Genomic DNA, 27,799 nt, shown 5'->3' with positions numbered 1-27,799 from the left:
TCTGCTTTGAGAAGGTTTGGCTATCATACCCCCAGTCCTGGGATATTGTCCGTGAGGCATGACGCATCCCGGTGCGTGGAGACGCTATGCACCGGCTGTCGCGCAAACTAGAATTGGCCAAGAGGCGTCTTCGGCAGTGGAACCATGAGACTGTGGGTGATATCTTCCGGAGAGTAGAGGGGGTAGAGACTGCGATCTCTGAATTACAGCGGAAAGAAGATCTAGAAGGTGAGCTCTCGGTGGATGACATGGGTGATCTCCGGGGGCTTCTAGCGACCCACCACTCACTACTACGGCAGCACGAGATCTTCTGGCGACAGAAATCTCGAGTTCAGTGGGTACATGAGGGTGACCGCAATACTAGCTTCTTCCACCGGTCTACGATTATCCGGAGGCAGCGGAGCACTATCCACTCGCTGCGAGACGGGTCTGGACATCGGGTGGAAGGTGAGCCTGCCATTCGCCAGGTCTTACTGGACTTCTTCCGTGACAGATGGACGGCGGATGAGGAGTCCGGCGACAGAGACCATCCCATGAGGATGGATGCGAGGATCGAGGACACTGAGAACGCAACCCTGGTCCGACCAGTGTCTGCTCAGGAGGTTCAGGAGGCAGTCTGGGCTTTGGCTCCAGACAAGGCTCCGGGTCCGGACGGGTTCCCCCCGTTCTTTTTCCGACAGTATTGGGGTATCATTCGGACAGCAGTGATAAAGGCTATTCAGTGCTTTTTCTCTCAGGAGAGGATGCCGGATGACTGGAAGGCTACCTTCATCACGCTCATTCCGAAGCGTCAGGAGGCGGCGGAGCCTGGCCATTTCAGACCCATTAGTTTGTGCACAACCTTGTATAAGGTTGTGGCCAGAATAATGGTCCGTAGGATGAAGCCCTTACTGCCTGGCATTATCAGTCAGGAGCAGGGGGCTTTTATAGCTGGCAGAAACATCTCCCATAATGTGCTGTTGGCCCAGGAGATGATGTGGGATCTGCAGCAAGCATCGAAGCGACGAAGCTTGATGGCTATTAAGCTGGATATGGAGAGAGCTTACGACAGGATCAGATGGAGATTTCTTCAGCAGGTACTCGAGGCATACGGCTTCCACAGACAGTGGATCGGTTGGATCATGGGGTGTGTCGGGGGGCCAAGGTTTTCTATCTTGGTCAACGGCACACCTTCTCCTTTTTTCGAGTCCACCATGGGGCTGCGCCAGGGATACCCTCTATCGCCTTATTTGTTTATTCTTTGTGCTGACATTTTGTCTCGTGATTTGCAGAGGGTGTGTGCCCGTAGAGAGCTCGAGGCCTATGTCCCCGCCCCGGGGGCTAGTCCTCTTTCCCATTTACTTTTCGCTGATGATTGACTTCTTTTGGCCAGGGCGCGGGTTTCTGATGCACGGGTCCTTCGGAGGGTAGTGGCGGACTATTGCGCGGCGTCAGGTCAGAGAGTTAATTTCCACAAGTCAGCAGTCCACTTCAGCCCGAGCACGGAGAGCAGGGTCAGACAGGAGATCCGAGGGATTCTACAGATACCTCAGCAGGAGGAGACATTGACTTACCTGGGAGTTTCTATCACAGGCCGCAGACTGCGGGTGGCAGAGTGCTCCTACCTAGTGCAGCGGGTGGAGAGCAGGTTGGAGGGATGGAGAGCGGCCTCCCTGTCTATGATGGGGAGACTGACCTTGATCAGATCAGTGTTGGGGTCCATGCCAGTATACCTCATGGCCAACACCGTGGTTCCGAAGATGACCTTGCTGAGGGTCGAGCGATTGCTGCGGTGTTTTCTGTGGGGGTCATACGGCGGAGGCCACGGGGTGCATTTGGTGGCCTGGGAGCATGTCTGCCGGCCTACCAGTGAGGGTGGCCTCGGGGTGCAGTCCCTACTGGAGCGGCGCGAGCTTTTCATTGCTCGGCATGCAGCTCGGTTCTTGTTACAGCCACACGAGCTGTGGAGTCAGGTGATGGCGGCCAGATATGGCCGTGGGGGCTCAGAGGCGGCACGGAGAGCGCGACGAGTCTCCTTCATGTGGCGGGAGATTGGGAGGTATCTGCCGACGGTGTCAGCAAATACCAGGTGGCTGATTGGCGATGGGCGGAGTATTGATATGACTACGGACCCATGGGTGGATACTGTTCCACTGAGGTGCTGGCCGACCATGATCGATGCTGAGGCAGCGGAGGGGTTGCGGGTCTCCGATCTTCTTGCCCCAGGAGAGTCTGCATGGGATGACGCTAGGCTATGTCAGCTGTTTGGAGGATGTCTAGCCGAGAGGATCCGGTCCCTTCCGGTGCCAGGTTGCGGGGGGCCTGATGTCAGGGTTTGGGGCACCTCTTGCCGGTCCAGTGTCAGTCTGGGAGACCTCGCCGATGTTATCCTGCAGGAGCATGAGCCGGGGCAGGACTATGCTTGGATCTGGAGGTCTGGGCTTCACCCGAGGGCGGCACTCTTCTTATGGAAGGTGGCATGGGACCGCCTGCCGACGAGAGCAATGCTGAGCAGGCGAGGTTGGGGGATCCCCGCGGAGTGCGGGACATGTAGTGTCGAGGAGTCGACCGACCACGTGCTCTTCCAGTGTACGTGGGCGAGGTCGGCATGGCTGTGGGCAGGGTTCCCGCAGGAGGTTTGGTGTGGGAGGCCTCAGTTTGTACAGATGATGCAGCAGTGGCTGGCCCGGCCTCGGACATGTCAGGAGGCTATTCGAGCGACCTGCACAGCACATCAGATCTGGCTGGCGAGGAACGCCCGCACCTTCGGTGAGCGCAGGGTGTCACCGAGGTTCGTTGCGGAGTTCGCGCGAGTCCAGGCATTGGAGATCAGACTTTCTTCAGATAGACCTCTGATAGCTCGGGACACCTGGGGTTCCCTCTCTGCTCCGGCAGCTCCTCAGCAGGTGTTTTTCACCTGGGAACCCCCACCCCCGAGCTTCCTCAAGGTCAATTTCGACGGATCGGTCATGGAGGGAGGCGCGCGAGGAGGTGCGGGTTTTGTGACACGGGATCCGCACTCCAGAGTGGTGGCAGCAGGAGGCTGTCAACTTTTCGGTACGTCGGTTCCCGGGGCAGAGCTACGGAGCCGCCTGGGCGGGTCTTCGATATGCGAGGCAGGTACTGCAGGCTGGTGCGATTATCTTGGAGGGCGACTCAGCCACAGTTATCAGTTGGATCCAGGAGGAGCTGAGGGGTGGGGGCTCAGACCATCCCTTGGTTCGGGATATAGGGACGATGTGTGGGGTTGGGGTGGCCATCCAGGCCAAACATGTATTCAGAGAAGCCAATGGGGCAGCCGACTGGGTGGCTGCCTTCGCGGCTCATCATTCAGGGTACACTTTTTGGGTGGGGGAGGGGGAGCTGCCACTGGCTCTCCGTGAGCTAGTCTTTTTTGACTTTATTGGGTGTATTCGTACACGTACTGTATGAAAACCCGTTTTTAGCCAAAAAAAAAAAAAAAAAAAAAAAAAAAGTACATTAGATGATGACAAGTTCTGAAAAGGGCACGAGTGGGTGGTGTATACCGAGTTAAGGGAGGGGGAGGGATGATTTCAAAGTCGCGGGATTTCAGTCCAGCAAACGCGGTAGCGGGAGTATGTTTAGCTTCGAGCATTTGGATTGAGTGGTCCAACTAGAGACAGGTACAGAACTACAAGATATTTACAACGGACACAAAACAAATCCAACGCGACGATCGCAGTGGGATTTGAACCCACGACCTTTAGATCCGGAGTCTAACGCGATATCCACTTCGCTATGCGATCCTTCCATCATTGACTGTGCTACATCAAAAATCTTTATGTACAATTTTGTAATTTCTTTTCTACCTATAACGTGAATTATATAAAAAAATGTGGAATAAACTTTTTATGCCTATAGTGTAAATTTGAAGGAAGAAATGTATGAGTTATTAATAATGGTCTAGAAGAGCAAGCCACAAATCTAGAACATAACATTAGTTTAATTTAGGCAACTATATTCATTATATTTATTTCTCTTGTCATTGAATTGCCTCGCAATCAATGAGCATTGGGTAGAAAGTTGATTAGCAAATATAACAAACATAACAATATATCAAGCTCCTAAAATTTCTAACTCATCAAATCTATACTATACTATTAAATGAGAGATATATTAAATATTAGATTCTCCCGGTCAAAATTTTTTGGTTAGAGTCTCTATTTATTTGTGTGTCTTAATCTCTTATCTTTAGATCTTAATTTAGCCGGACTCTAGTTTTAAAGAAATTCTATTCATTTCTCATTCACATTCTTAATCCATTGGTTTCTATTTAAAATACTAAAAATAAAAAAAGGTATTGATGCTCTTTCTCTAACCCATTTATTTATCCCTTAATTCCTTGATTTTTTTATTAATTTATTTTTTCTTATATGTGCAGTAAATTGATGATCATAAATGTAGGTTTGGTTTGACAATTAGTACAAGATAAATATGTTTTGAAGGTTGTTATATTACTCATCTTTTAAAAAGCAAGCGACAATTCAAATCTAAAACATTCGCAAAAATAAATAATAACTCAAAATGGATAGTTTGAAAGAGCTGCATAATTGTCTGTTTTTTTAAGACCTAGATCAATAGATATATAAATATTTATTACAACATATTTAGAAGATTTAATTGCTCATCCTTCAGGAAACAAGGGACAATTTAAATCAATAAAATAAAAATAGATATATTAATTTATTTTTTCTTATATGTGCAGTAAATTGATGATCATAAATGTAGGTTTGGTTTGACAATTAGTACAAGATAAATATGTTTTGAAGGTTGTTATATTACTCATCTTTTAAAATGCAAGCGACAATTCAAATCTAAAACATTCACAAAAATAAATAATAACTCAAAATAGATAGTTTGAAAGAGCTGCATAATTGTCTGTTTTTTTAAGACCTAGATCAATAGATATATAAATATTTATTACAACATATTTAGAAGATTTAATTGCTCATCCTTCAGGAAACAAGGGACAATTTAAGTCAATAAAATAAAAAATAATGTGGCTGCTGGGATTCGAGCCCAGGTCTTCACGGCCACAACGTGAAATTCTCACCACTAAACTACAGCCACAAGCGGTGCAATAGGATTTTAACTTTTCTATTGAGATCAAGTACAGTTAATAAGATAACTATTACATTTACTGCAATTGCTCTACAATGGGACCCATAGATTTGTATCAAAAGCTCATGCAATTCATTCATATATGTTCAGCTTCAAAATGATTTATAAAATGTCATTGGATTTAAAAGACCGACATAATTTTTGTTGGATCCACAACTGCATTCTTTATATTGGTATGCATGTTTGATTTCCTTTACCATCTGCATTCAAGTTTTTCAAGCAAATTTGAGCTGGCTACCAATTTTGAATACATTGCTTATTGGATTTGGCTGGCAAGGAATAATTTGCTCTTCCATGGAGTATCTTCTCCAATTTCTGTTGTCCAACATGCTATTTCATATGCTCCTAAATTACTCTCCTTGTCTCTAACTCCTGCAGCTCGATCTATTTCTTAAGAACTTATCGCTCACTCGGGATCTCTGGCTAAGCAAAGCTTCTTAAATCAATTTTGATAGAGGATCACGAAAGGATAGGGCAGGCAGGGGCTTCATCATTCATGATTATGGAGGAATTATTTTTCTTGCTGCTGGTTTTAGTTTATCTAAGTGTTATGTTCCTCTAGAGAATTGCGAGGAGCATGGAAGGGCATATCAGTTGCTATTAAACTTCTCAATGCAAAGCGGTGGAGTAACTTCTTGTATTTATGATCCTACATTTGGAGCTGTTCTTCTTTGGTTATTACTCTATATGTGTCGCATGTCTATCGAGAAGGCAAGCAAACAAGCTGCAGATTTTGGTGAAACTTGTTATGGAATTGGTATCAAAAGAAACTCCGTTTCTCAAAAAAATACTCTCATCTTTAGCATAAGTGGTATCACAAGATCTATTTGGAGGGATGCCAGTATCTGTTGTAGAACCATATTGGATCATCGATAGCCTTTGTGTGATTGAGATGCCATGTATGGTAGGCATGCATCCTGTTTTTTTATCTCAAGAATTCAGTGTCCAAACTTGCTTCTCCATATGCTGAGTAGTTGGCTTGTGGTTGAGTAAAGCTGCAACATTGAGTTCATATGTTAGATCCGATAAGACTTAAGAAGAATAAAATATTAAAGATACCTCTCTTTATTGGAGAGATAGTTGGCTTTGTGATTCACCCCTCAAATTGGTCTTCCCTACGCTCCCGGCATAAAAACAAAATTGGCACTGTATCTGATTTTCTTAATTGTAGAAGTATGTCGTGGGAATTTAGATCATCGAGCAATCAATAAGTGGAGATCTTTCAATAGCAAAATCATTTGCTCTCTTTGTTCGCCTTGGTAACTTTGATAGAGATGAGGATAAGATTGTTTGGAAACTAAGCAGTAAAGGAAAGTTCAACTCTGCATCTCACTATTAGTTCATTAATTTTAGAGGAGTGAAGGACAACTTTGTCTCCTTACTTTGAAACCTTTTAGTGCCACTTAAAGTAAAATGCTTCTTACGGCTTTGTTGGAAAAAACGGTTCAATACTAGAGATAGCATTTGAAGAAAATTTAGAAAAAATATGGGAGAATGCATATTGTGTTGCCACTCAATCGAATTTGTGAACTATTTGTTTCTGGAATGCAACTTTTTTTGCTACCATCTAGAAAGGATTTTGTCTTTTAACTGGTGTGCTGCAATCGCACAGAACTTTTGAAGAATTATGTTTACTGCCATTTCATAAACATGCTAAAAAGAAAGAAATATTAGAATTTTTATAAATAAACAATCTCTATAAGATCCATTGCTACAGAAAGTTTACAACCATTCTCTTTTTGGTCCAACCTCTGTAACACAAAATTGCTTAATAAGCATGCAAAAATTTGGCACAAAATAAGAAAATTATCTATCCTGATAAATGGAGCTTGACGTCGCTCATACTTTACCAAATAGGTTACTTAATATGAACAACAAGCTGATTTTTTGTTGAGCTAAAGTTGCATCATTTTTTTATTTTTTTTATTTTTTATTTCTGCAACCGTTTTATTTTTGTCATATTGCCTTCCTCTATTCTAATACCTGTTAGATGCTGATTTTTTTTTTTTTGTAATTTTTTTTTTCTTCAATAAAAGCTGTGCGGCTGTTATCATATAAAAAAGAAAAAGAAAAAGAAAAAGAAAAAGAAAAAGAAATCTTCACTCGCGCGATTTTTAAAAAGAAAGCAAACTCTTTTACAGTCTGCCAATTCTTTCATAAATCTCATATCCAATCCCATTCTTCTCGTCTCACCGCATCCTGTCACCATTTATCTCCTGGTTATTAAATCTGGATCAAAAATTCTAAAACTGCGGTAAATCCAATCCAAAGTATTTGGTCAATTTTCGCTCTAATTCTGTGTTTGTTAATAAAATAGTTTGATTTTTAGAATGCTGGATTCCGGAATCGTTTGGTGTCTAACGGGAGGGCTTTCGCTCTCGAGAGTTTCCTTTGCGTGTATCCTAAGCATTTTCAACTCCCCGATCTCTGTGCTCGCTTGATTTTTAATGGAATGTACGGATTTGGTTACATCGGTATCGGTTGGTGCCGGTGGTTGCGGTCTATATAAGCCCCTCTGGATCTCGAGGTTTTCTGCGAGCCTTCCTCTGTCCGACATATAGATATTATTATTTTTTTATTCCGACATTAAATAGGTTTTTCCCCTAATTTCCACCATTTCTTATTTTGTTTAATCATTCTGGTTTGTTTTCGATTAGATCTGAAGAGGTTAGGGTTTAAAATCATTGGTGCAGGCTCGTTTGTTCGACAAGTGATCGGAGCAATGGCGAAGGAATCTTCCAACGGGGTGTCAAAGCCGCCTCCGATGCCTTCCCCACTGCGGAATTCCAAATTTTTTCAGGTAGATTTGCTTCCTGTTTTACTACCGATCCGATCCGGTTGGTGCTGTTTACCTTCTTGATTTTATGAGTTCTATAGAAGTATGATCGAGGTCTCACCAAGTGGATCGGCTACGTATTCAAACGGACATTTCTGGATGTTATTTTAGAGAAGAATTATCTTAGCAAGGGGTTCGTTCTTCCCTCGTGTTGTCTAAAATAGAGGATTGTTTTCATGATGGAGACGCTTTTTTTTCTTCACCAAAATGTAGTAGGGATTTTTTGAACCACCTCATTTGGTGTAGAGTGGTATTTTTCTGGCAATCATATCTGTGATCTAAGTGATTAACTTGATATAAAATCTTCCCTCTCTGATCTCTCCGATCTGTATATGAAAATCGAAATGCATTGTTTATATGATACGGGCGGAGATTGGTTTGTTCTCGACTGAATATTTGGAAGGCATTCTTGTTTGACAGTCCAATATGAGAATCTTGGTGACGGGGGGCGCTGGATTCATTGGGTCTCATTTGGTGGACAAGTTGATGGAGAATGAAAAGAACGAGGTATTTCTTACTGTAATTTTTATGCCTTATTTTTTTCATTATAATTGGTTTTGGCTGTGTTTTGGTGGTCATTATGGAACTTGTGGTCGCTAGACAAGTTACATTTTTCGGAACGCGACTTATTTCTGAGCCAATACTTTGATCTCTCCTGTGGTTCCAACTGGACAAACAGACCTATTTGACTTGCATGCAGTCAACAAATAAGTTGTTGGAGACTTCACTCCTTTGCTGTGTCATAAATGGGATTATCTGTGCGCATATTGGTGATGATATTACATGCACATGTTGCCTCAGTGATATTAACATGCAATGCAGCATTCACACTCTTTGATTCTTTCAACTGCATTTATCGCATCACTACCTGTTATGATTCAGTAGTTCAGATTTATATGATTTTATATGGAGGGGTTTTTTGGATTGCAGCTACCATTGCCTGTTATCCATATGACATGGCTCATGCATAGACGGGAAGCATTATTTGAAATCTAAAACCAGTTATGAATGAGCCTGATAAAGGTTGATGCTAACAAACAAATTATTGTTCGATGTCTCCAAGCCGTATGTCCTTATCTAACTCTAGCTGTTGAATCAAATTAGGCTTGAATGAATAAGTATTTGGTTTCTCATCTTTGAATCATCCTTTTGTTGTTTTCAATCAATAATAAGGGAAAATAATCTGATATATAAGCCCACAATTTTGGGATACCACAATTTACGCTTGGGATGCATGAACTTTATCCTGTTTATACATCATATTTGTCGAGTGGAACTCCTAATCAAATTCATGGCACCCCTTCTGCTGTAATGCCACAGTTGTTTCTCCCATCCATAACTTGGGGTCAAAAAAATCCCCCAGAAGTACAGCAATGTATATGTGTCTGCTAATTTCAATTGTATGCATGTTCATCGTTAATTTTTCTGAACACACATTCATGTGTTTCTTTCTACCCATGTTGTGCAGGTAATTGTTGCTGACAACTTTTTCACTGGTTCAAAGGACAATCTTAGAAAATGGATTGGTCATCCAAGATTTGAGCTAATTCGACATGGTACTGTTACTTACATTCATCTGGTTAAATTAATCAAGACGAGCTGGAAGTTTATTTTTTGTAACTGATTGTGAGATTCTGTGCTCAGACTTCAGACCCTTGCTTAAGTACTCTTCTATCATCTTTTCTAATGTGAATTTGTTCTTTTGCCTACTTGCGACTTCTGGTTATGGTTCTCCAGATATAACATGATTTAGGAATTCAGTGCTTCTACCTTTTTTATGCAGTTTGCATTTTTTTGTCAGTATTGGAAGATTTTCCTGGTAGCTAACTAAATTCACTTTGCACTTGCCTGACTTTGCTTTTTTTTTTTTTCTGCTGACTCTCAGATGTCACAGAGCCATTGCTGGTAGAGGTGGATCAAATCTATCATCTTGCTTGCCCTGCCTCTCCAATTTTCTACAAATACAACCCTGTGAAGGTGTGTTTGTCTAGTCCAAAATTTAGGGTGACATGTCATGCTGAGCATCTATGTCAGTGACAAGTATGAACCTAGCACGGTTTTACTAGTTGATCAGTTGATTGCTGGAAGAAGCTTAGAGTACATAGTATGTATAAAAAAGAAATTACTTTATAATAAATTGGCCTGTCCGAATAGTTGCCAGCTCCTGAAGTGATTGAATTTTGAAACTCATGTTAGCCAGACAGTAATCAAAGAACATTACCTGACTTTGGGTGTCAGAAGTTTGAGACAATGTACATATTCTGGCACAGTGCCTCTTAGTTAAATTTTACCATTTCCCAGGTTTTCCTTCCTCACCTCCATTCATTCAGCTAGTATCTTGATCCTAGTTATGTCTTGTGCTGCACACACGTATTTGTATTCTCTCAACTAATCTGTGACATGATACATTTGCACTCCATCCCCCAGAAGGAAATCTTCTGCCATAGTCATATTTTTGCTTTATAAAAAATAGTAGCTTGAATTGTATTGTTTCAATTTTCTTCACGTAATTGTCACTAGTTGCCCATTCTGTTGCTGTAACATTACAGCTCATCTATTGTAGCTGTATGCATGTATATATGAATGACGAGTACTGAACTAGAAAGCAAATCTAGCTTGAAATGATTTTTTTTACAACAGACGATAAAGACAAATGTCATTGGCACACTAAACATGTTGGGACTTGCAAAGCGGGTTGGAGCAAGGTAGTGTTTAAACTGCTTTTATTGGACAATTTGAAATCTCTAGCAAGAATAACTAGTGATATTTTACTGCACTATTTTCTTCCCTTGCAGGATTTTGCTGACCTCAACCTCAGAGGTTTATGGTGATCCTCTTGAGCATCCTCAGAAGGAGGAGTACTGGGGAAATGTTAACCCAATCGGTAAGACTCTTTTCTTGAAGTGTTTGCATTTTGTTAGCGATCTTCTACATTGCTTTCCTGTCTCTGGCTCCTTATTGGTAATTGGTTATTCCTTGTACCACAGGAGTCAGGAGTTGCTATGATGAGGGCAAGCGTGTGGCAGAGACTTTAATGTTTGACTATCATAGGCAGCATGGCATAGGTGATTGATTATCTGTGAATTAGAAATCCAACTTGCTGGTTTTGCACATCCTGGAAGATGTTCTAGTGGCATGAGAGATGGGAGGCATATGATCATAAATCATCTTTTAACTTTGGACTTATTGTATTCAACAGAGATTCGTATTGCTAGAATTTTTAACACATATGGACCACGCATGAACATCGATGATGGTCGTGTTGTCAGTAACTTTATAGCTCAGGCGCTTCGGTAACCTCTTTGCCGTCATCTGTTATTTCCGCTTTGCATTCCATCCAAGATTGTCTGCATATCTCATTTATTCTGATTTCATACAGGGGCGAGTCCTTAACTGTTCAAGCACCTGGAACGCAAACTCGAAGTTTCTGTTATGTTTCTGATATGGTAAAAAAGTAGTGCTTTATTTGGTGATATTCAGTTTCTTAAGTACAATCTGGTTATTTAATGCTCTGGGAATTCACTTCTCTATAAACTCTGAAGGTTGATGGACTTATTAGGCTGATGGAAGGAGATAACACAGGCCCTATCAATTTAGGAAACCCTGGTAATTTGCTTAATTATCTCGAACTTGCATGATTGACTGTTATGTGAATTAAGAAGCATATTGCATTATTGCTGCATGATATCCAAGCATGCAGCTGACAACCAAATGAAACAAGTCCTGGACCTGGGATCTGTAGCTCTCCACATGGGGGCAAATGCTTGATGTGTTGGAATTCTCTTAATTCAAGACTATAACCTAACCAAGGGTCAGTGTTGATGATCATTTTATCTAATGTAAGTATGCATTGCCAATGCTGCAGGAGAATTTACAATGATGGAACTTGCTGAAACCATTAAGGAGGTAAGCTTTTACCTGGTCCTTTTAGTCCAATATCCAAACTCTGTTTTTTATTCTTAAATTGCACTATCCTCCCCTCATTTAAATAGTTTAATGACAAACTTTAACTTAAATGCAGTTAATTGATCCCACGGTGCCTGTGAAAGTAGTGGAGAATACACCTGATGATCCTCGCCAAAGGAAGCCAGACATCACAAAAGCCAAGGAGTTACTAGGATGGGAGCACAAGGTTACACTACGGCAGGGCCTTCCTCTCATGGAAGAGGACTTCCGACGGCGTCTTGGCGTGCCCAAAAAAGCATAAATTTGAGCATCAATTTTTCCCTCTGGATTGAAGCTTTGTTTTCAGAGATGCCAGCATTCTGCATCGCATGCCTTGTCATCTTAGAATAAATGATTGCTCATTATGGTGGTGGTTTGTCAACAAGGATTTTAAAAGAGAAAAAACAGTAGCTGTATGATGAGTAATTTGAGCAAAGGAGGGTCTTTTTTTGCTTCATTTGATGTTGTTATTTCAGTTATTGGATCATGTGAGGACTTATTTTTCCAGCAAAATGGCTATAGAAAATAATGGTTGTTCTAGCTGTTTCTTGTGTCATGAATGTCTACTGCATGGATATTTGCTAACTCAACTTCTGGAAAGATGCCAGGTTTGTTCTGCCATCTTACGCATGTTGCGGCACCTCTCAACCATGACATCATGTATATATTTATTATCTTTTTCAGAGCTCTAGAGCAAAACTATTGCAATATCATCAGGAATACTATTGAGTGTTGTAGGTAGGAAGAAGCGCCACATCCGCAATTCGTTATTGCTTTTGACATTATAACAAATGATTTGCAATTATGTAATTTAAAAAATCTTTTTTTTTAAAAAAAAGAAAGAGCTTAATAATGTTTCTCATCTGAAAATCTTGGTAACTTTGGAGTATGCTTTGAGGAATGGCAAAATCTAATGTGAATAGATATAATTTGATCTTAGCAGATATAATCAGATGTGAATAGACATTACTGGCAGAAATATGAATCAGATATAATCTGATCTTAGCAGGCTTAGGCTGGAAGAGCAAATGACAATTGAGGGATCACAGGCTGAATCGGCTCTGATCGAACCAAGATAACTGCAAATTAGAATTCGCAATAACGATCCTCTTCCTACTTAAAAATAACTTTCGGAAATCGTATTGAGGCTAATGAGACTCTAAGCTGGTCAGACCCGTGGTCTTCTCTGCACTTATTTATGATGTATCGGACAGCAGACAAGATTTCAGTCTGCGGACTGAATGGGAGATAAATCAAACACGATAAGTTTTATTTATTAAGAATAAGCCAAGAAAAATTACAAAACTTCTGCACGGATGGTATCACCTTTGCCACTTGGATCAAGCGGACAATTCTGGTTAGCGTTGGCCCTCGAGGATGGAAGTAGAAGGTGAGGATCAATTCCTCCTAACCTCAAAAAGAGAGAATAAAAAAAAGTAATAAAAATAAACAGAAAGGAAAATTATGTAAGAAGGTGAAGCAGAGGCATTGGCGATGGTGTAGGTTTCAGAATCTAAAAACCTATCCAAGGTGCTATGATGCAACTTGATGAGATTTGCGCAGAAAAATCCACTAAAATTCATAAAATATTCTTGAAGGGTATAGAACTCCTATCTGATGAAATCTAGGCCAGTTGGACCAGCATATGTTCTTGCCAACTGCGTTCACAAGACATCCACAAACTGATCATCAAAAAAGAGGGAAATTACTATGCAATTCAGGTAATCTGATCTTCCGTGTGTAATGCGTAAGCCCCCAAAAATGATTTTTTTCGAAAAATGAATTTTCAAAAGATCGAATCACTATGCACATCTTAGTGGTCGTGACTTTTGGGGGCCTTTATTTTATCCTCTTCCTGCTCTATGGATCAAAAGGCAGTGCCACGCCGGTTTAGAATTCGGATTAAGGCTCCCTACCCTTTTTCTTAAGAGAAAAAAAGAAATAGGACCAAACCTCCAAAAAGAAGTCTGAGCACTGGACTGGACGAAGTGTTTTTCACTGTATGATGAAGAAATAAAAAAGATGAGACAACGGTAGCGCAAACAAGCATGCAATGCTTCTCTGCTGACCTGATGAAAGAGCCAGTGACAACAACTCTGCGAGAAGATTTTAGAAGATGAACTGCCAAATGGAAATCAAAATGCCTCACATACAAGGAAGTTCCAATCATCTATTTATGTCCTATACCCTGTACCACTGTTAGCAACTGCTTTTGGAAATCATCTTTATATCCAGTCTTCCAAACCGAATGCAGCACATGAACCCTTTGGAGAGTCATTGAATCACACACTCTCCTATCACAACCTCAGCCAACTAGAACGTTACCTCAGCCAACTGGGATACTGGATTCACTTTAAAGTGGGATGAACGGACTAACAAAGATCATAACCTTGTATGTATCCCTTTGAAGCAACCAACAACATATCATTGTGCATCTGTTGAAACCGAGCACAGACCATAATTTCAAGTTACATGGAATAAGTGCAGTCATTCCAAAGGGGTTGTATTCAGCCAGAAGGCCGAACCAGACAGGCACAATCTGGAAGGAAGTCCAACAAATCATAGCTATGTTAGTCGATTTCCAACTGCGTTTAGGCATTGCCATCACCAGCGTCCACCAAAAGAAGGGAAGTTCATGTTGATGTCAGAACAGAGGCCAGCGGCTGATTCAAAGCATATATCAGCCGAGAGCACCAGCATGCCAGTAGTATGATAACCTTATTATAAGGCAACAAACATGCACAAATGACTATTAGACTAAGTGGCAGTTTAACACTCTTTCAACTTACAATAAAATCCTTCAAGGAACTGTCCATATACCATCCATCAGTCTTTATTTTCAATTGAAAAATACTAAGAAGTTTTCAACAAAACGCACATAGACCATGCTCAGTTTTTATGCAGAACAACGAGGGACTTGGCCAGCCTCATCATGGAAACAAACTCAAACTAGCAACCAAATCAGCTTTAGTTTACCTACAAAAAATTGACGCTTTTAGTCTGCTTGTTTACAATGGGAAATATACATATCATACATGTGTCCAACAAAAATAATTCAAACATTTGAACCCACTCGTTCAGCTGTTAAAAAAAGCATTTTGACAACAAAATTGAGAAAAATCAGAATAATCTTTGCATGATCGCTAGGAACATGGACTACCAGGCCTATTTTAATATAATTGTTAGAATGCCATTGCGCTTCCTCAAATCATCAAGACAGCCTTCTCTAAGTCTTGGAAATGTTGAATAACATTAAGCATGCGCATGGATACACAAAATTCTAATAAAACTGGATAGAACAACATGTACTGGTTGGCATGGCACGCAAGCAATCAGCAAAAGGCTAAAGACAAGAAAACACCCAAACCATGTATCGAGGGGCAAAAGACAGTGAAAGAATAGTTTTTTTTTTCTGAGTAAAAGGCTATAACAGCCACTTGCACACCACACTTGTTCATGTTTTTAATCTGAACTGACTTATCACATTTTATAACTTAGTATAATATTTTTGACACATGTTCCCCCCTTGCAATATCAAAGTAACAATTTGCTTTTGTCTCAGGAAATTCAACATATTCAAAAATAAAAGACAACTAACAAGCAGCTTAACCAATAAAAATGGCAATGTTGCAAGTGACCACTACGATCAGCAAGTTTGCTAAGTGCACGAACTTTACACTTGAATAATAGCAGTGGTGATCATTTTGCTATACCAAAATCATAGACGTGCAGCATGAATTCAAAATTATTCTTCAACGTATAAACATTTGCATCTCCAAAATGCGAAGGCTGTATCATACTACTGTTTGCAAAAGTGCGTTTTCATCTTGACAGAAAAACTACTGTACTTGCTCTATACCCCTCACGTGTTACATGATATCGAGACAGTCCTAATCATGAATGTAGGTTTACCATTGAAGTTTTGGTTAGCATTTCCAGATTTGGGAGTGCTAACTGCAGAGCAGTATGGAATGGTAAGGGCGTTGGAAGCAGGCAGCTCAATAAGCAAATCTGTCCCGGATTCAATAAGTGCATCGCTTGATGAAAGTTGGATGAAACAAGAGAGTGAGGTCCCAACGAATCGATTTTGGTTAGAATCATTAACCGAATAAAGAAAATAATTCTGTTGATACATTCGACGAAAATTGGAGACCAAAAAAAGATATCAATAATCCATTCAATATCTCCACAACACATTTTAGGCATCTCTCAAACCAACATTGTGTCCTGAGACTGCTCATCATTAACATCAACTTCTAATTACAGACATTGGCAATCTACATAGCCTTCATTGAAAAATGCGAAAGAGTATAATAGAACTGCAATTTAAATCCTTGCATAACCAGCCATCATCTAGAAAATCCTATTTTCCACATAACCCAGTTGCACGGCATTGATTAATTAAAACTATATGAAAAGGGTACTTTTTGCCACTCATTCCTTTAGAAGCATGCCAAATCTTTCCTCATTAAGTACTGATAAATATGGTTAAATCAAGTTAGGGTTTGTTAGGGTTTAAAATGAGTTTAATAAATATTTCTTTTTCCTTGTTAGGGTTTGTTACCTTGTTTTCAGTAATCAAATAAGCTATCACAAGAACTCAATTTGCCAGCCTCATTTGACAAAGCAACTCCTGTATATCCTTTCCAAATTATGGTGGTTTCATGATAGGTACCTTATGGTCAGTTTTTCAATTCCTGTGGGCTTCTGGCACAACTGCACGGCATCTAAATCTTACAAGGCATCATAGTGAAACCGCACTAACAAATTGGTATCCAGTCAACTTAGTTCTTCTTGCATAATCAGTCAATACTGTTGGCACTACCATTACCTTCTTGCAAATTTCGATTAATCATCTAATGTCACAATGCTTCAATCAACAAATTGTTATCATTCCTTAGCAACCAATGCACTTACGGATTGAAATTATTTATTTTAAAAAAAAAGAATGAAATGAGACTTGCCTTTCCATACTCTTCGATATATTCCAAGAAACATTAGGATATCATCAGCATACAAAACTAGCCTCTGTATTAGCTCTTAACAAATAAAAGGGAACAGATAGAACTTCTTATGGCCCTCTGCTCTACACCTTTACTCTATCAAAATATCCTTTCCAATATTTATTAGAACTGAAATCCCTGCAATCATTTTGTTCTTGGATATTTCTAAAGCCATATAATCCAAGTGCCCTTCTTTCCATCTCTAGATTCATATTTTTGTAATCATCCCCATGAATTCTAGACTTCATCCGGGAAGAGTAACACACACCAAATTAGAACTACACCTTTGGTAATCAAAAAGCCTTAGAATAAGATACGTCCATGTCTCCTTAAATTTTTTGCCAAAACACATGCGACTCTCAAATCATTCATTTAGCGGACATTATCTATAACACAAAACCGGTCGTTTGTAAAACTTGTTTTTACCAGCAAAATGGGAGAACAACATTAACAATAAAGAAAAGACTTCACACTGAACTCCAATACAAGGGAATCCAAGATGCAATCATTAGGGGGAAACGGAACCAGAGCAATTTTTAACTTGGAGATTCTGTACAACATATATGCCACAAAAATCGAACAAAAGAGAAGACGATGCAACCTTTGTTTGAAAAGAAAACCCAAAAACATTTGTACCAGATGTAGCACCAAATCTTCGCTAATCTAACATATCCTAACACCCAAACATCAAGCACCGCGAGATCATACGTCCATATAAGGTGATAAATCGAAATAATATCCAAAGGGCATCCAAAATTTCTTTTTTTAAAAAAAAAAAAAGGAAAAGAAAAACTAGGATTTGAGATAAGACTGAACCTGTTGTGCTCCTGCACGAAGCGAGAGTTCTTGGCGTCCTCCTCTGGCGCACCAAAGAAAAAACAAAGAAGAAAAATTAGTAGACAAGACAAAAATGACGAAGACAAAAAGGGAGGACGAGATCGCCGCGGGGGGGTAAACAGGCGGAAATTTAATCACCGGTGAGGCCGGCGGTGAGCTTGACGATGACGGCGCCGGTGATGGCGAAGCCGACGAGGAAGGGCCAGTTGCGGTTGAACTCCCTCCGGAAAAACACCGGCCATGGATCGAACTTCCTCATCCTTCCTTTTCTCCCCCCCCCCCCTCTCTCTCTCTCTCTCTCTCTCGCCCAAGCGAGGAAATGAAAGACGCAGTTCCGGGGACAACTTTTGCTTGTTTCCATAGCCAAATGAACGGTGCCGATGAATTAGGGATTTTCGCATTTTTTACTGCTGGATGTTCTCAACTTCAAGTTAGGGCTATATGAATTGCTGTTTTCATAAAAATAATAATAATAATAATAATAATAATAATAAACAACAACCACCGGTGTCGATGTGATGCTGGGCCTTCGTACGCATCAAATGGGCGCATCTATGATTTCATTTTAGGTCAGGACCCAGTAGTAGTTGACCGGAATATGGGCTAAAAAGCTAAGGCCTTGAGTTGGGCTGGACTATGTCTTCGGTTTTCGGGCTCGAAACTTTGGGCTGCGCAAGGTGAGCTTCAGCCCAGGCCTTTGGGTCCAGCCCCTGGATGGGCTGGGGTAGAATGTTATAACCATGTTTATCTCAGCATTTTGCCTATGATCAAGTTGTATCTATTAAGTTTTTATGAGCCCCACGTTGGAATGCCTTTAATATCTACGCTGGTAAATCCTTGCCATCATACTTCACATGTCATGCCAACACATTAATTATTACATTTGCAGGATGAAATCATCACACATAAACATTCACTCCATCTCGATATCTAAAACAAGAATCACTTGTGAGATGTACTTATGCAAGACACCATATAAACATTCAAGGTTTCTTATACTTCAGTGTGTATAAAGACAGTGTAACGGCATGTAGGAACAATACAACTACATAGAAGATCTAGCATAAATATATATGATATACTTGTAAATGCGCGCAGATCTTGTTTAAATGCATGCATGACTAAAAACTAAATGCCAATGATCAAGGAACCCCATATTAAACTCCAGTCAAAGAAACGATTGGAACTGTGGTTGCCGCGCAATAAACACGCTTATAAGCTGTGCGCGTTGGCCATAAACCCAGAGCCATGACGCCATTCAGGGCTCTCAGAGGCGGCTCGGGCGGTGATTGCCGAGAGAATCCCTCCGTTGACAAGATCCCGGTGCGACCCATCATCCATCGAGACTACACGACGCAAAACGCCTACCCCGACGAGATTGTGCCCAGAGGGTCAATTTCCGTCGTCAGGGAAAGAAAACGGAGTGCCGAGTCCCGATCACGTCCCCAAATCCACCGCCATGGAGGTTTATCTTGTCCGTCTGTGGAAGTCCTCTCTTGCCCCCGTGCATTGCTCTCAATCTCGATCGTGTTTCTCTCTCTTCAGAGCACCGCGGCCAAGGGGCGAGCCTTGATCGCTTCGGACCTCAATACACGGTATCGGCCCCCCAACTCAATCCCTTTTTTTTCCCGCGATTCGATGGCATTTCTCTCGCATTTTAGGTCGCACTCGAGATTTCTTGGGACTGATTTGCGGGAGGACGGATCTGCTTGTTAAATCTTTCTTTAGGTTTATGTTTCCGAGTCTTCCGATCGTTTTCTGCTACGAGAATTAGTTTCTAACGCTCTGGTCTTTGATTAGTTGCACTTCTTGAAGACTTTTGGGGTTTCTTGAAGAAAAGAGACCGGATTCTTGATAAATTGATTGGTCTAGTTTTGTTTATACTGTTTATATTCATGACAAGGTGTGGGCTTTTTTCTGAAAAAAAAATCACTAGAATGGAGTTTTACGACAGGATAAAGTTTGGGTGAGAAGCTGGAGCTGGAGTCGGAGTAGCAGGAGGGGTTGTTTAGTGGAGAGGTTGTGATTTGTGGGGTTATCAGTATGAGTCCGGACAGCGGCAGAAGCCCTCCTCGAGCACGTCGGTTCCGCACCGAGCGCATGTCCTATCGTGACGCCCCCTACGAGAGGGAACGCCGCAGCTACCGGTGAGCTTGCGTTTATGTTACTGGATTTGCTTTCATGTATTCCACTCTTCGAACTCGTAGTAGATGGAATGTTGTTCCTTTTGTATTCGAATGAATTGGACTTGCCCTTTCTAACTCAGGAGTCAATCTATCCACATTTGTTCATTTTAATGTTGTGAAATGCGAAATCCCTTATTTTCAAAATTGCTTGAGAACTACTACAATAGATGGATAGATAACTAATGGATGGTCATGAGCTTAAAATTCCAATTCACCACCTTGTGGGATCTGGCATTTAGAGCCCTTAAATGATTGATATTTCATGTTTTTTTAAGGAGGGGAAAAAAACTTGATGCTGATTCTGATAATGATATTTCTTTGTCAGTACATTTGTCAGAATGTTGATTAACATTTGCCTTCTTACTAAGTATAGCACAAACTTACCAGCATAGGCAATAAACACATTGTAGCATCAATAGCATGTATTTGCATAAGAAGATCTCTGTCAATCTCACCAACAAAATTAGCATCAATATCAATGTTACTTTCATTGCATTATTTTGACCAGAACAATCATAGTGGTGCAATATTGTTTTAATATACCAAACCAATGTTGTCATCTTTGTTATCGGCTTGGCTTTTAGTTTTACATTATTGTTATGAACACCCTTCTCAGTATTGGTATCTGTTGTATTATCTTTACAATACCATCTGTATGTACATGCACATTGACATACACACACATAGAGAGAGGGTGAGTGTGTGTGTGAGAGAGACAGAGAGATGCACAGATGGGTTTTGTTATAAATTTACCAAGTCTTAAACATGTTAGCATATTTGCTCTTATCTTAATTTATGAATCTTGCCTTTGCATTATAGAAATTTTGAGTACCAAGCCATTTGTAGCACCACATAAATGCAATCTATTGAAAAAATAGTTTCGAGTTATCAGCCAAAAAAAAAAAAAAAAAGTTTCGAGTTAATGTGATGCTTCTTCCAAAAAACCATAAGTTGAGTCTTGGAACTCTACTCTGTCAAGGACTTCCTTAAGAGCCACGTGTGATGTTCCCCCTCCTAGTTTTCATTGAATGTTTACCTATTTGGCCATGTGATTGCCTCCGACCAGCTTACTCTTAACTGTTAATTAATACGATGATTTCAGCATGGTACATCATACTGAATCAACAACCAGCTAGCTTGCATCCGCAGTATGAGAAATACTGAATCAACAACCAGCTAGCTTGCATCCGCAGTATGAGAACATTTGAGGTAAAGATAGAAGTACATGGTTTTTTATTTTTTTCTTTTGGTACAAAAGATAGAAGTACATATTCACACGCACATTTCATGACACATAAGAGTATGCATCCTTTTTAAGATAGTGTGGTATTCTGTTGGCCTTGATGCTTCCATTGCCTTTATCAGGGAACATTATTATGGCTAGAACAGACTGGTCTCCGAAACATAATGCTATCAATACCCACCAACCTGCCTAGCTAAAAATAGTGATTGACAACGACTGCTACCAAATAACAGGGGCTTGCAAAGGCTTTGGAATGCCATCCAAAAATAAATTTTGAAAGGCATACCAAATAGAAGTTTCAGCCATCTGAGTGTCATGGCATAGTTTAGTTGACTGCAGAAGATAAGGGAGCCCAGTCACTAATTGAGAAGTAAAATACTTATGCAATGATCAAACTATCTCAAGGACAACAGAAACCATCTATTTAGGTGATCAATTATATAGTACGCAAGCACTGTAGCCAATGTTATAGGAGGGAGAATATAACAAAACCTTCAAATCAAGATCTGCTGAACCGGCCCAACCCGGCCGGTTCAGCGCGTACCGTACCAGTACCGATACCCACCGGTATGATTCGACTATTGAAAACGGTTCCGGCACTACAGGGGTCGGAATTGACCAATTTCCGCTGTGTATCGGGGCGAACCGAGCCGGTTTGCACAGGTCCAAGCGTGGGCGCTCTGCGCGCCCACGCGTAGGGAAGAGCACCCACGCAGGCGCAGGGGGCAGGTCGCCCATGCGGGCGCGCTGGACAGCTCGCCCAATTCAATGCCTCAGAGTGGCATTTAATGCCACTTTGTGGCATTTAACGTGGACCGCATCCGCGCGCGCGTCCGTGCGTTAATTTTTTTTTTGTCTTCGCCGGTTTGGTACTGGTTTGGTTCGGTATTGTACCGGTATCGACGCCCACCAGTATGTCGGTATAATCGGTACGGTAGACCTTGCTTCAAATGCTAAGAAAAGTATTGCTAGTTTTGTTGATATAAAATTATCTTATTTGCCTCACAATTTACCAGACACGCAACTTCCTAAAATAACATCTATTACCACATAACTGAATCATACAAAGGCTCAACAATCTCAAGAATCAATGGTATAGACCTAATGATGCCCTAGAACCTAAAGACTTAAGGCTAGCTAGAAAAACAATAGCCACGTGTGCCATAGTTATTGTCTAAATGTTGATGCAGAACAACATTTCAGACAATGCAAATACTAGAAATCCACCAATAGAGCGTTCGGAATCCACCGAACAATGGTAACTAAACCTACGAAATCCACCAATGGGGTATCGGGGTTGAGGCGGGTGGCGGTGTCGAGGTAGATGGGATGTGGCATCGAGTTGGGTGGCGGCGTAACAAAATCATGTGGATTTGGGTTGTTTGGATTGTTATGGATAGTTAGAATTTGAGGAGCAAATTTAGTTTGAAATATTTGGGGGAAAAGGCCAAATCTGAAATTTGTTAGCCAAATTTTAATTCTAAATGAGCTGTAATTTGTTAAGAAAACTAATTACACTTTTCTTGGGAGGTGGGACACGCGGAAGAAAGAAAAGGAAGGAAGTGGTGATGGATTTCAAAATTTGGGGAGAAGATTATGGATAGTTGGAATTTGAGGAGCAAATTTAGTTTCAAAGACATTTGGGGGGAAAGGCCAAATTCAAATTTGTTAGCCAAATTCAAATTCTAGATGAGTTGTAATCTATTAAGGAAACTAATTACACTCTCTTTGAGTGGTGGCACACATGGAGGGAAGAAAAGAAAAGCAGTGGTGATGGATTTCGAGATTTGGGGAGAAGATTAAGAAAAAAGAAACTGAAATCTGCTAGTCTTTTTTTTTTCTTTTTTTTTGGTGCTCTCTGTTTGCCTTTTTTTTCAACTAAGGCGATGGCGACGATGAAGATGGGGAAGGACTTGGCAGCCGGCGTCTATTGGATGACGCAAAAACAACACGACAGTGACGACGGAGGAACCGGAGGAGATGGCTGTCGAATCTCGCTTCGTGGTTCGGCGGTGACGATGAGTTCTTCTTGTTGTTCGATGAGGATGATCTCTTCGTGCGGCTCGGTGATGGCAATGATCTTTTCTTGCGGCTTAGCGAGGGCGTCGAAGTCTTCTCCAAGTTCGGAACTTGTGCTTGATGAGCGACGGATTTTGATACGATCCGGCGTTCGCGGTGCGAGTGCTTGATCGAAGAACAAGTGAGGAAATGCGTACACGTGAGGAAGTGGGAGTGGGGGTGGACCATCCATAAACTAGGATCTTCGACGAAGAAGCGAAGGATGATCAAATGATGAGTAGTAGGATCTTCGGCTCTGATACCAATTTGATGCAGAACAACGCCTCGGACGATACAAATACTAGGAGTCCACCAATAAGGCATCCAGAATCCACTGAATAATGGTAACTAAACCCACAGAGTCCACCAACAAAAGAAAATATGAGGAAGCTCTCAAAATTAATCATCATCCTTTTAACAAAGCCTTATAAGCCTTTATATAGGCAAAAACTAAAAAAAAAAAAGAGAAACCAAAATATCCCTACAGAAAAGATCAATGTACCCAACAAATAAAACATAAAAAACTCTCTCTCTCTCTCTCATAATCTGTCACCTAGCCAAAGTGCCACTGCGTGGGCTGCCCTCCTATGCATGCGATTGTAGACATGTCTAATTGATGATCTGGGACTAGTGTCCGCACCAAATGTCCTCATATGCTTCCGTAGCATCCTGATGAGGCATGGTATTTCTTGGCTCAATGATCATTAGAGGTTTAAGGATTGTAAGGAAGTTGGATGTTGATAGGAAGAAAAGGGAAGAGGTGACTAAATTATGGAAAAGGGATTTTTTACATTTTTTTTGCATCATCTTTAAGGAGAGTATTCAATTGGTCTTTTTCCCCACATCTTCACATCCCACATTAGTAAATAATCTTTTTAAAATGCAGATGCCTGATTATCCGTCTCGTTATCTTTCATCCGAACATCATATAATGAAATGCTGAACTCATTTTCTTTCCATTCTTCGAATCATCACAATGGAGATGGAATTTCTTGCATGTTGGAAGAAAAAGACCCAAGTGACTATGTTTTTGTTTACTTTTTTTATGGAGCTGCCTTTTAGGCACCCTGCCTAACGCTGGGTGATTTGCCTAGGCAACATAGATCTTGGGGCACGTACATGGGCAGTTTGCTAGGCCTAGTGCAAGTCTTTGGCGGCATGCTTGGACCAAGGTGCATCATGATATGTTGGTCGGGTGCATTTCAAGGTACCATAACCATCTAGTCTTTTCCCAACTATTTGGGATTAGCTTTATGGATTCTCAATCGCCTAGTTATTCCTATTTTGGATTTGGTTCATCTCTAGGCATATAGATTAAAAGGAGGAAGAAGAAAGGGGGGTGGTGATGACACCAAAGTTCCAATGACCAATGATGACACTGAACAATGGCGCTTTTGCATAACTGCACACACTGAACCTGTTTTTCTCCCATTAAATCTTGTCCCCACTTCCTCCATCTCTTCTTCTTATTCTTCTTCCATTTTTCGTCCTCCTGCCCTCAGCACAACCTCCCACCTCCAACAAAAAAAAACACTAAAAAAGGAACAATTATGATCATTGTTGCCATGGTGATGGTGGTTGCTGCAGCAGGTCTTGGTGGCAGAAAATGTGTTGGATATCAAGCAAAGAAGCTCATTTACAATAGGCAACTGATATTGTGTGGCTTGGGATCATATCAACTTCATGCATTTAAGGTAGGAAACAATATTGAATGGATTGTCTATCATGGATTTGTTTCTAGCCTAACAAGGGGGTAAGAATAAGAGGAAAAAGAACAGAAATGGAAAGAGAGTAAAAAAATTAAAAATTACAATCTGCTTATGGATTTACAACCATTAGGTCTGGTGTTATGCTTATTTTAAATTTAGCTAGTTTAAAGCCCTGATTGGGTTTGTTACAAGCATAATCGTGAAAGTCTGATTCTAAATTTCATTGCAGCCTCAGTTATAATAAGGAGTTCATGATATACTCTAGAGGGGCATAGGTTTGAAATCCCTTTGTCAATTCTCTCATTTTTGTATATGTTCAATGAAAAAGAAAAACTGAAAGTGTCAAATTACCAGAAGAGTCTGTCTTGACAAAGTTATTGGGCCCTACATAGTCAATATGCTAGCCTTTTTCTTCTGTTCTTTTTATCCTTCTCGCATTTTGTTTGTTTGTAGATGGCTCAGATTGATCCAAAAGGAGCTGGTTTGGATTGTTATGAGGGTTAACTCAAGTCTCCCAAATAATTGTTTATCTACCGTGAATATACTTTTTCCCTCTTTATTTATTTATTTTTTAGTGTTGCGGCTTTGTCATTTTGGTGCTGCAAGCGCATGGAGGCCTTGGTTGAGAGCTAAGTTAAACACTTCAATCTTGATTGAAAAAAATGGGTGAGAATCCTGGAATTATCCTTCTGATTCTTTTTTATACCTAAATCCTAGTCTTGTGTTCTGCACTTGTTCTTCCGGTGAGCTAATTGTTTGTAGGAGGCTGGGATCCTTGGTTGATAAGGTGTAAGCTCTGTTCAGAATGTATGTTCTATATAGACAGTTGCTGCCTTCATATATAAATTAACTCTCCTTTCCCTTTGACGAATATGTCATGTTATAGTTTATCTGTACATCATTCATTTCTGTCACCTAAAGCTCATGCTTGTCCTTTATACTTTTGGAAAAAATATTTTTGAAAGGTGTTTGTGACGTATTGTTACATGTTTCACTTTGTTCAGTTGGTTAACTTTGATTTGTTAATGAAATTCTATATGAGATTCATTTTCATGTGCTGAAATCAAATGCCATCAATGCTGATTGCGACCTGGATGAAGAACGTGGAATGTATACATTAAGTTGGATCCTAGTTGTAGAAAGAAGCTCAAACTATAAATTGTTTTGAAATGAACATTACTTCTGCAAGAAATAGAGTACATTTTATCTGACTATAAATTTTATGAGTAAATTTAGAAAGAGAGTCCGTCTTATTTAATAAATAGTAAGATATCACTATCAAGGTTCTTTCATCTATGAGCAATTTGATGTTGCCATGTTTTTTTTATCATAAGTTTGCACATTTTAACTAATTTATAATAACCGCTAACCATTATAGTTGCCTTTATCTTTTTCCCTTTTAAGATGGTAATGGATAATGTCTCTCTTAAGTTACGTGATTTGGAGTGATGATACATTGCTCACTGGCATCGAACATGTCATGCATTGTTGGCAGCGATATTTCATCAAACTATTTGCACGAATACTTTATTGTACACATGGGATTGTTTAAAGCTGGTGGTTCTATGTTCTTTGTCGTTGTCTTCCAGGGATTATCTCTGCAATAACTGTAAGCGTCCTGGACACTATGCTAGAGACTGTCCAAATGCAGCTGTCTGCAACAATTGTGCACTCCCAGGGTAAGTGATCATATTTGGTTTCAAAAAAAAAATGTTCAACAACTTTAATGGATTAAATCATCTAAAACTAAAACAAGTGCCGAACATGGGGGGCCTTCTATGAGTTGTTGGGTCATACAGTAATGCAGAATAGCAACCATCAGTTTATTTCCAACATGACCATAAATACTTGCTGTCGGCGCTTTGTCTGCAGGCACATTGCAGCAGAGTACACTACAAAGACCCTGTGCTGGAATTGCGAGGAGCCTGGACATGTTGCCAGTGAGTGCAGCAATGAACCTGTCTGCCACATGTGTAACAAAACAGGCCACCTGGCTCGAGATTGCCACAGCTCAAGATTAGTCCCCTTCAACTCCAGGCTCTGCAAAAACTGCTACAAGCCAGGCCATATTGCCACAGACTGCACCAATGACAAGGCTTGGAACAACTGCCGCAAGACTGGTCACCTGGCTCGTGAATGCCCTAACGACCCAGTATGCAATATCTGCAATGTTTCAGGCCATGTGGCATGCAACTGTCCCAAGGCAAGCGTGGCATCAGAGATCCAAGGTGGGCCCTTCTGCGGCATCATATGCCATATCTGTGGCCAGCCAGGTCACATCAGCCGTGACTGTCTTGGTATTGTTGTCTGCAACAACTGTGGTGGGCGCGGCCATCTGTCTTATGAGTGCCCCTCTGGCAGGTTTTTGGGTGATGATCTTCGAAGATACTTATGGTAAACTTGGTTCCATTGTTGGGTATCGGATGCTGCAAGGTTGGGCTGCTGTGACTATTCTAGTTGATGCTTTTTCCGAAATTTTGGGTTCATGTTATTGAGGAGGTGTTTACTCTGGTGGGCATATATTTTGGCCAGAATTGAAGATTGAAACTTCTTTGCTTGAGCTGATATAGAATATTCTGACATTTTTACGTTTTTCTTTTCTTCTCTTACATGCTCCTGCAGCCTGCATGGTTTTGTTCGCTGTGTAGTTGGTAACCAGTTAGTGAGTGCTAAGTTTTTGTTGCATTGCAGTGGTAACACGCCACCAAGTGATGACAGGTTCTCTGGATTCTGTTAATCCATTCCAAACTCCTATGGATAAGAGCAAGTTGGACTGCTGATCCATATATGCTTTTTTGGTAGTCATATGCACCTGATCTGCATGGTATCCTTTACAGTTTCAGTTTCTTTCCAGGTTCTTG

General features: G+C 40.8%; 4 protein-coding genes and 2 non-coding genes across 12 annotated transcripts; 3 read left to right on the top strand and 3 right to left on the bottom strand.

The window, feature by feature from the left end:
- Window positions 1-86: 86 nt before the first annotated feature.
- LOC120112787 lies at window positions 87-5,768 on the top strand. Its single transcript, XM_039132674.1, has 4 exons — window positions 87-1,126; window positions 1,272-1,274; window positions 1,373-2,770; window positions 5,684-5,768. Exons 1-4 carry the CDS (start codon window positions 87-89, stop codon window positions 5,766-5,768), a joined length of 2,526 nt encoding a protein of 841 aa, XP_038988602.1.
- On the bottom strand, window positions 3,674-3,746 carry TRNAR-CCG. The gene has a single exon. It is a non-coding gene; the product is annotated as a tRNA-Arg (tRNA).
- On the bottom strand, window positions 4,999-5,070 carry TRNAH-GUG. Its single transcript has one exon. It is a non-coding gene; the product is annotated as a tRNA-His (tRNA).
- A 1,538-nt stretch (window positions 5,769-7,306) lies between the features above and the next one.
- On the top strand, window positions 7,307-12,444 carry LOC103696667 (UDP-glucuronic acid decarboxylase 6). 2 transcript variants are annotated; one of them, XM_008778355.4, is made up of 14 exons: window positions 7,307-7,375; window positions 7,451-7,715; window positions 7,815-7,921; window positions 8,378-8,464; window positions 9,426-9,513; window positions 9,843-9,934; window positions 10,598-10,662; window positions 10,753-10,841; window positions 10,945-11,022; window positions 11,157-11,250; window positions 11,337-11,403; window positions 11,500-11,563; window positions 11,823-11,863; window positions 11,979-12,444. In XM_008778355.4, the coding sequence occupies exons 3-14, from the start codon at window positions 7,844-7,846 to the stop codon at window positions 12,162-12,164; spliced, it is 1,029 nt and encodes a 342-aa protein (XP_008776577.1). In that variant the 5' UTR covers window positions 7,307-7,375; window positions 7,451-7,715; window positions 7,815-7,843; the 3' UTR covers window positions 12,165-12,444. The 2 variants fall into 2 exon arrangements, with proteins under 2 accessions (XP_008776577.1, XP_026656941.1); XM_026801140.2 differs by having other exon boundaries at window positions 7,451-7,648; window positions 11,979-12,443.
- Window positions 12,445-14,620: 2,176 nt separating this feature from the next.
- Window positions 14,621-18,065, bottom strand: LOC103700457. Of its 2 annotated transcripts, none has more exons than XM_039132467.1 (3): window positions 17,881-18,065; window positions 17,722-17,764; window positions 14,621-14,878 (listed from the first exon to the last, which is right to left on the bottom strand). In XM_039132467.1, exons 1-3 carry the CDS (start codon window positions 17,999-18,001, stop codon window positions 14,875-14,877), a joined length of 168 nt encoding a protein of 55 aa, XP_038988395.1. In that variant the 5' UTR covers window positions 18,002-18,065; the 3' UTR covers window positions 14,621-14,874. The 2 variants fall into 2 exon arrangements, with proteins under 2 accessions (XP_038988395.1, XP_038988394.1); XM_039132466.1 differs by lacking the exon at window positions 14,621-14,878 and adding an exon at window positions 14,903-15,939 and having other exon boundaries at window positions 17,881-18,057.
- An 857-nt stretch (window positions 18,066-18,922) lies between these two features.
- Window positions 18,923-27,549, top strand: LOC103697838 (zinc finger protein GIS2-like). 5 transcript variants are annotated; one of them, XM_039132461.1, is made up of 4 exons: window positions 18,923-19,337; window positions 19,697-19,889; window positions 26,528-26,617; window positions 26,811-27,549. In XM_039132461.1, exons 2-4 carry the CDS (start codon window positions 19,786-19,788, stop codon window positions 27,334-27,336), a joined length of 720 nt encoding a protein of 239 aa, XP_038988389.1. In that variant the 5' UTR covers window positions 18,923-19,337; window positions 19,697-19,785; the 3' UTR covers window positions 27,337-27,549. The 5 variants fall into 5 exon arrangements, with proteins under 5 accessions (XP_038988389.1, XP_026656932.2, XP_038988392.1 ...); XM_039132464.1 differs by having other exon boundaries at window positions 19,018-19,337; window positions 19,679-19,889; XM_039132463.1 differs by having other exon boundaries at window positions 19,204-19,337; window positions 19,646-19,889.
- Window positions 27,550-27,799: the final 250 nt, after the last annotated feature.

This window comes from Phoenix dactylifera, chromosome 12 (genome assembly GCF_009389715.1).
Source record: "Phoenix dactylifera cultivar Barhee BC4 chromosome 12, palm_55x_up_171113_PBpolish2nd_filt_p, whole genome shotgun sequence".
NCBI classification, from domain to species: Eukaryota; Viridiplantae; Streptophyta; class Magnoliopsida; order Arecales; family Arecaceae; genus Phoenix; species Phoenix dactylifera.
This window is presented reverse-complemented; position numbering and strand designations above follow the sequence as displayed.